The following is an 8,749-nucleotide window of genomic DNA, read 5'->3' on the forward strand; positions in this document are numbered from 1 at the left end:
CTTATTAAAAAAAATGGTAGAAAATTATTTGAGGTGGTTCGGACATGTACAAAGAAGATCACGGGAGGCACCTGTAAGGAAAGTGGAACAGATGACTTTGAGCCCTGTCAAGAAGGATAGAGGAAGACTGAAGAGAATACTTTTAGAGATTATTGAGCAAGACCTTTTAATTAATAATATTTCTAAAAATTAAATAAATGATAGAGTACAATAACATTATATAATTCATATAGTCGACCTCACATAGTATAATAAAGTTTGTTGATGTTGTTATTGTTTATTTTATAACTTTTATAAATTTTTATTTTAATATAATATATAATAATAGTTTAAATCTCGATCATTTATATTAATATTTAAATGGTCCAAATCTTATCATAATGATGAGTACCTAAACCAAACTCTAGGGTGTAGTGACATGTCGACTTCCCCTTCCAGTTCTCAAACGACATCAATATGGCGTTTAGCTTTCTTGGTTATTCTGATCTCTTCATCAAATGAGATCGGACATTTCCTCTTCATAGCACTACATGTACAAGACAACCCAACACGCTTAAACAGAGGACAAAACTCGAGTTCCAGATAAGTGCCTAGAGGCGCAGGAGCAGTGCAATAATTCAGACCGTCTTTACCTTTTAAAAGTTACTTTTAATTTTTAAACAATTTTTAGGTACTTTTTTCATTACGTATTATAAAATACTTTTTCTAAAACATCATAATATTATCATATTTAAAAATATAAAACATTTTAAATTTTTTAAAATATAATTAACTATTTTTTAAAAAATATCCTTAATTAAGAAATGCAATTGATAAGGTATTCTAATTAAGAAACCTTATCAAATAAAAATAACATAAAAAGAATATGTAATTTTAAGTGACATCAACTAACTTGTTAGAAGGTGACAAGATACAAATTAGTTAAAGGCTTAAGTACCTATAATTCAAATCAGAGTTAATAATTTTTAATCGTAAAAGCTGGTTTAAATTACTTTTCAAATAACTTTCAACTTATAAAACTGATATATATATATATATATATTATATCAAAATTTTGTTATAATAACAATTCACCGAAAAAAAATTATTATAATAACAAACTTTTATTAAATCAACTTTTAACAAATAAAATATTAATAAATAAATTTTTGACAAACTAAAGACTGCAGAGGACAGCACCGTTAACAAGGCATATGAAGCATATCAATTAAAGCATTATCCATCTTTTTCTGCAAACATTATTCATATTTCATATCCATATTTCCTCTCTCTTCTTAACCCAATACAGATACTGGTCCACGCGTAGGAAGAAGGGTTGGTTTTACAAACCATAAGAAAGTTGGCTTGCTATATTTATATTTATCGCCAAGATCAAAACCCCAAAAACAATTAGGCTTCCTAAGATGCCGAGGAGAGCTTCATAAGCCTGATTGTTGCTTATATTATTTGCCCAGCCACCTCAATCGGTAAGCCTGGTCTAATGATCCGTCTTCTTTTTCAATGGGGGAACGTGGGTGAATTAATGGCTAAACTCTGGGGAAGAAGGTGGAAAAAAGTAATATAACAGAACTACCATAACCATTCATTTTTGGCACTAACAGGTAACAGCTTTGAAGTGGGCTGGCACAAGTGGCACGGTCCCATAAAGTGATATTAAGTCATTCAGACATTTGCCTCTGCTGTCGCCATGCCCTCTCAGATTGCTCATGCAAGATTCTCCCTTCTCATGGATTTTTCCTGCACATTACTCAGTCGTGCAAATTTTATCAATTCCTCTCACCACAACCCAACCCAATAAAGAGGAAATATAGAATTGTTTACCAAAAAAAAAAAAAAGAGGAAATAGAGAAGGAAGCCAAGTCATAGATGGAATGAAGATCAAGTAACGGATACACAAGTAGAGAAAAGGTCTGATCCTACCCAGTAAAATTAGCTATATGGATTGCACTCCGCTAGTAATTTATATCAATAAACAATTATTTAAATATATCATTCATTAAAAAATCTGGTTCAATAACTTCCTTAGATGTCTTTTACAAGATAACTTCCTTGAATATCTTTTACTAGACCAAGTATGTGAATTTCGACCCCCCTAAGGAAAAAAAGAGAATAGCACACCATTCGACGGCACAGGAGCAGCATTTTTTAGTTGGGGTGGGGTTGGCCAGCAAATGTGGACCTCAATGCACAGTAATTTTAATACTTCAGTCAATAGTCATTATTAGCCCAGGTTATCAATTACACTCTACATTCAGTATGTCACAGATAGATGCATCCTTAATCGAGCAGTGCTCAATGAAATGGGACTCATAATCTCATGCACGACAGCAAAAAGGCATAGGATACTGGATTGTGCAAATATAGATTCATACTACGTTTTACTAAATGGCCATATTACTCAAAAAGGAAGAAGTTTCTCATATCGCAAAGATTTCAACCTCCGTCCTGGAAGAGTAAGCAAAGGTCATCACCATGTTTCACTACATCTCAAGTCAAGGAATTCAAGGAATGCTTTTACTTGGTTATTACTTAGCAGTTGTAATTAAGTTGTGAACCACATGCTTTGCGTGGATTTTGAGGTGAATCACATCATTCATGGCTTGTGAATAATGCGGCTTCTTATAGATTATATTGAGTATTAACAATTGATTCATGTTTCTTACGTCACTAGTGTCCTGCTTTCTCTCGAAAAACTAACAAATAAAAGTCCAACGCGAAAGAATCATCAATCTTTTACCAAAACAGATAGTTACATACGTCCTGCCATTTCATTGAATCTATCACATTAGTTTATTCGGGTAGAGCTACAAATCTTCTTATAAAGTGAAATTTAAATTTTGCTGTTGGTGGAACACCCCACATGATACTCTTGGACGGCTGGACCTAGGATTTGATTTGAGATTAAAATTTCATCATTTACCGTTTCTTAGATGCTTTATCAAAATGCATCTTAAGCATTTCTCAGGCTGTTAAGCATTAGTTAACATACTACTTTATGATTCTTCCACAAACACACACACACACACACACACACATTTGTTTTTCCAGTACACTTGTCTATGATGTGTTTATTGAGCATACTGGGTTGTCCCAAGTCACTCTGTGCCCATTGTCCAGTATCCTATCTCCCATGTCTTTGAACATACAGCTGAGGTTGACATGATTTTTAGATAGTCCTAAAAATCTTCTTATGTTGTTTTGGACACCATAACATCATGCCAAAAAGAAAGGAAGTTACCTTTAACCTAAATTGGAGGAGCACCCGTAGCATTAGCAGCTAGAAAGGACATTGCAATGTCTTTAGAGTTCCTGCTGATGAAGACAATTAAGTAAGAAACCAAGATTGCAAAGAGATAGAGAATAATAAGAAGAAATGCCTATTAAAAGAGACAATTAACCATATATCTTACCTATGCTGAGAAATACAGCCTTGAATTGGAAGGGGTATCATGTGACCATATAAACCCGAGTATTTCCTATGAAAGAATGCAGCTTTGGAAAGAACCATGCTATAAGTGCCCATCCGCCAAACTGTCCACTGCCCTCCACATACTGGTAATATGCACAGGAATCACAAGAGCTCACACGACTAGCACTGTTTGCATCTACCAATAATCATTACAAGAACAGATTCCATCGTTGAAGTGATGATACCTTGTCCTGTCTCTAACTATAATCACTCGGTCATAAACCATGGAGATGAACTTTGTTGCTTGATGACAATCCCAACAAACTCTTAAATTCTTTACTATGCGAAGGGGTGTTCCAGGTTCTGTGGTCATCAACCCAAAAGCTATAGCCAACTTCTCACTGTGTATGGATAGAGCTGTCTCTTTATCTTCCTCATCATCAATATCAAGCAAAAGCTCACCAAATTCTGGAACATACCCTGCATTCCTCAACTTGGTAGTCATCTCATCCAAAAATGAATATAGCTCTTTAGTTTGAGGGTGGGATCTATCTCCAACAAGAAATTGAAAGAATCTGCCCTTCAGCTCAATTGAGCTGCATCCAGGAGTTTTCTTTCTTCCCCAATTAACTCTGTCATTCTCTCTCAACATTTTTGCTTCAGTCCATCTTCCAGATGTAGAATAGATATTAGCCAGGAGAATGTTACAACCAATATTGTCAGGGTCCAATTCCTTAATTATTTTGCCTATCTTGTATCCCCGTGTCACATCTTTATGGATCCTACAAGCATTGAGTAGTGCACCCCAAATTGCAACATCTGGAGCCATAGGCATACTTGAAATCATGTCTTCAGCCTCTTTCAATAGGCCAGCCCTACCCAATAGATCTACCATACAACAATAATGCTCTATTTCAGGGTTCATCTCATAATCATACTTCATCGATCTAAAATAGAAATTTCCCTCATCAACCATGTAGCCATGGCTGCAAGCATTTAATAGGGAAACAAATGTGACTTTGTTAGGGGTGACATTTTCAACCTTCATTTGTTCAAAAATTTTGATAGCCTCATTTGGCTTTCCATGCATTGCAAGCCCACCAATGATTGCATTCCAAGGCCAGACTTTTCGCTTCACTTTGTGTTCATGGAAAACTCTTAATGCAAATTCTATCTCTCCACATTTTGCATACATGTCAATAAGGCCAGCATGTAGTCTTTCATTCATCTTAATCTCACCTTTGTCAATATAAACATGGATCCACTTTCCCTGATCCAAGGCTACTAAATTTGAACAGGCTGCAAGAGCACTTACCAAAGTGTATTGATTTGGTTTGGCACCTGCTTGCAACATATTGTGGAAGAAATCCAACCCCTCCATGAATAAACCACCCTACAATATTTAAGAAACTTTAAACCATTTTAGTAGTTAAAATGGTTATGTGAAGAAAAATATGAAGGCGCCAAGCTTTAATATGGTTTTTTAAGCATCTAAAATTAGATCCTTGAATCATAATATGACAAATGGAATTTTTTTACTGCACAATAACGCAGGATTGTTCTTCTATAAAAAATCATGTTATATTTCAAAACTGAGGAGTCTGATAGTATAATGGTAGTAAACGCTAATAAACTTCAATGAGTCTTATTCAATAGGACAACCCTCCAACCACAAACTTCTACACTACCAAAAAAACACACCATAAAGGAGGGGGTGGGGGACAACACAGCAAAAGAGGTTAAATTGCTTATGTTTAATTAAAGTGCTGAATACCTGCACATAACCAGCTATGATAGTACTCCATGATACAACATCTCGCTCTGGCATTTTGCTGAATAATTCATTGGCTTGATCCATTTTGCCTGATCCAGTGTACGCAGCCATCATGGTGTTCCAAGAATACATATCCCTAACCACAGCACAATTGAAAACCTTCCTTCCCTCCTCTACTAAACCCCACTTTCCATACATCCCAATCAAAGCATTAGTAACAAACAGATTGCTCTCAAGACCAAGTTTTATGGCATGAGCTCGGACTTGCTTTCCTTGAAGGATCCCCAACCCGTTTCCACATGCATTGAAAACAAACACAAAAGTATACTGATTGGGTGAAAGACTTGAACTCCGGGTCAGCAAATGGAATACCAAGAAAGAATTATGAGAAGAAGTGGGTGAGAGAGCATGAGCTTTTATTATGGTGTTGTAAATGAACAAGTCTGGATGGGGAATTTGTTCAAATACTTGATGGGCATAATGCAAAGAACCGAAGCTAGAAAGAGTGAGTAGTTTGAGGAACTTATTGGCTGGAATAGGATGAAAAATCAAGCCGGTAGTGATGAGTTGAGCATGTGTTTGCTTAATTTGATTGACTGAATTGCAAGCATCTAACATGGAAAGAAGGCCATAATCTACATTGAAAGGTCTTCTAAAAGTGGAGCGGCAATGAATCATTTTTAATTGTTAAGTATTAGATCAGGCAATGAAAGCATCGGAATTGGACAAACTTGAGGCTGCACTATTGAGGTGCTTTCTTTTGTACTATTGAGGTTGATATAATGTATGCATAGACACTCACGGTCTCACACATATAAAAATGTATGTTTGGGTTGTGGACTTGTTACTATGTAGAGACAAATATGCATGTACAGTATTTCAATAAATGGACTCAAAATTTTAAGTGAAAATTACTATAAGGTCCCCTATAAGCAATCTAACTATCCAAAAGTCCCACCAAATGCATGAATGGCTGTGAGGTCCCTAGAGACTTAGCTGTGAATAAGATTTTTTGTCCATTGACCAAAATGCCCATTATTTGAGGGGGGAAAAAAAGCAAATCACTCAGCTTGTGACTGCGACCTGGTACGACCTCACCCATTCTCTCTTGCTTTTCTCTCTCCCTCTCTCTTTCTTCAATTCATTTTCACTGGCACTCGTAGTTCCTTCTCGTTCTTCTACTTGGTTGAAGCCTCATTTAACTCAATTAAAGACAATGCTTACCAAGAGAATGATACCAGTCTTGAAAGACCCAAGAGAAAGCATTTCAATTCCCTGGCAATACAAAAGATGAAGATATTTCATTCCACTGTTCAACATAAGCCACAAACTAACATGAAATACAAGGCAAGTTGCCTTCTCTGAGGCAACTTCGCACTTTTAAAAGCCAAACAAAAATATAAATTCAGAAACGTTCAAGTAACCAAAACAATAAAACCATGAACTTGAATTATGCTTGAACAGAACCAGACAAACATGTAAAGTTCCAGACATAGGAAAGTAATATAAAAGGAGGAGCTTATAGGTATGAGAGCATTTACAGAAAGAAAAGAAAAATGATGATTTAAAGAAACACTGGTTATTTTTTCTCCTCTGCATATGTCCAATAATTATTTTTCCTCCTTTAGATATAATCAGGAAGATGAGAGACTCATAGCTAAAGAGAACGATATATGGCAGTTCATAAGAAAAGACCGTACTGCACTTCATAGGAAAAACGCATGCAGCCCAAAATTTAACAGATAACTATCACAACGTTGACATATGTAGCAAGAAGCATGCCAACAATTTTCAGACTATTTAACAAACCACAAACCACAGCCACGGAAAATGTAACTTTATACATAGCACCAAAACTACAAATACAGGACCCAACATGGCATGCCAAAAATTAAAATGCACAATTGAATCAATTCATGTCTCAGCATTATCCCAAAAAAGACCAGCTGTTCCGTTTGAACATGAATACCTAATTTATGTAGTTTTTTTCCCCGGAGGGAGGGGGGAGGCTCAACACACCGTGCTGTTAAGAATAGGCATCCAATTCACCTTTTGATTCTTGGTTGCAACTACTTCACGGGATGCTTTTTATTCAACCAATATCAATGAGAAAAAAGAACTATAACAAGCTTGGATTAAACAAGTTATTTTGCTTCAGGGGAAAAAATAGGTCCTATTTTGCTTTTTAGTGTGTAAGTTGATACAAAGTGACCATATTTTGAAGAAGGAAGCAGACCACCAAATAATGATTGCGACTTCCTCTGTTCCCTAACGTTCTAGTTATGTTTGACTAGTGTTGCGCTACCAAAAATTCTTCCATACTCACTTTTCCAACAAAGAGCAACAATAAAGAATGAGGATCAGAAAAATAGATTCTCAAGGAAGAGAAGTTTAAAAAGGTGCCGGAGGAAGGACTTGCGACCTTATGGATTATAGAGACGATGATGGAGAGTGCAGAAGAGTACAGTAACAGAGAAATGAAAAAGCCTTCGAATAACGCCTTTAAGTAACGCCGTCGTTCATGGGGTTACGTCGCCGTCGAATCCTCCGTCGCACAGCACACTCAACGCTTCTCCTTGGTCGCAGAGTGATCGACTAACGGGTCGAAGCCGGGTTAGCGGCTTAGGGCTATGGATGGGTAAAGTTGAAATTATGTTATTCCATTAAGGGTAAAATTGGCACAAAGTGTAACTGCCCAATCCAAACTGTACTGGGTGAGAATGTTCATAAATTTTGGAAAACTAGGACTTGCCTGAAACCTATTCTATTTTAAGAACAATTTTTTATTTTTTAAAATAAAAAAAATTATTTGGTAACATTTTTTAAAAAAATATTTTAAAAAATAAAAAAATAAAATATTTTTTAGGATAATAGAAAAACAGAAATATCTTTTAAGTGATCTAATATTATTATTCTAAAAAATAAGAAAGAATGAGAAAAACATTTATTTTTATTATTATTTTTTTGTTTTTAAAACTTATTTTACAAAATATCAATTTTCAAAATAATAAAATAAAAACAGTTTCAAATAAGCCTTAATTTTTGGAAAAACACCACTTTTAGTATGTACACCTTGCTTAGATTTTGATGTAGGTCTTCCACTTTTTTTTTCCTTGATATTTCAAGTCTTTATATTTTTTCTATCAGCATTAGTCCTTACATTTTTAAAGAGACATTGGGGTGGTACAAACAATGTTAATGATGCTGATATGTCAATTAACACTGTTAACTTTGTGCTTACATGTCAGAGTAATAATGACATGGATTTTTTAATGAGCAAAAATTCAAAAAAAAAGAACTACAGTAGATAAAATAAAAGGGTTTGTCTGGACTCTTTAAATTTTTTTTATTAACAAATTCATGTCAATATCTTTATTTCATTTGATATTGGCTTTTTTTTAATTTTTTCCTATTAAAAAAATCAAGTCAACATTTTTATTTCATATGATGTGGGCTTTTTTAAAAATTTTTGCTCATTAAAAATCCATATCAGAATCAATTTGAAATGTAAGTACAAAGTTAACATTGTTAATTGACATGTTAGCATCATTAACACTGTTTGTGTC

General features: G+C 34.8%; 1 protein-coding gene across 3 annotated transcripts; it reads right to left on the reverse strand.

The window, feature by feature from the left end:
- Positions 1–1,175: 1,175 nt before the first annotated feature.
- On the reverse strand, positions 1,176–7,790 carry LOC129318880 (pentatricopeptide repeat-containing protein At1g08070, chloroplastic-like). 3 transcript variants are annotated; one of them, XM_054963882.1, is made up of 6 exons: positions 7,606–7,790; positions 6,408–6,458; positions 5,184–5,272; positions 3,411–4,802; positions 3,239–3,309; positions 1,176–1,737 (listed from the first exon to the last, which is right to left on the reverse strand). In XM_054963882.1, exons 3-4 carry the CDS (start codon positions 5,265–5,267, stop codon positions 3,606–3,608), a joined length of 1,281 nt encoding a protein of 426 aa, XP_054819857.1. In that variant the 5' UTR covers positions 5,268–5,272; positions 6,408–6,458; positions 7,606–7,790; the 3' UTR covers positions 1,176–1,737; positions 3,239–3,309; positions 3,411–3,605. The 3 variants fall into 3 exon arrangements, with proteins under 3 accessions (XP_054819857.1, XP_054819840.1, XP_054819848.1); XM_054963865.1 differs by having other exon boundaries at positions 5,184–6,458; XM_054963873.1 differs by having other exon boundaries at positions 3,239–3,312; positions 5,184–6,458.
- Between the last annotated feature and the right edge of the window lie 959 nt (positions 7,791–8,749).

This window comes from Prosopis cineraria, unplaced genomic scaffold (genome assembly GCF_029017545.1).
Source record: "Prosopis cineraria cultivar Desert tree isolate PC_DT_omini unplaced genomic scaffold, ASM2901754v1 PC1, whole genome shotgun sequence".
NCBI lineage: Eukaryota > Viridiplantae > Streptophyta > Magnoliopsida > Fabales > Fabaceae > Prosopis > Prosopis cineraria.

Coding starts and splice junctions, on each gene's coding strand:
- LOC129318880 (XM_054963865.1), bottom strand. CDS start 5,861: ATGATTCATTGCCGCTCCACTTTTAGAAGACCTTTCAATGTAGATTAT. Junction 4,803..5,183: donor TCATAGCTGGTTATGTGCAG/GTATTCAGCACT, acceptor TAAATATTGTAG/GGTGGTTTATTCATGGAGGG.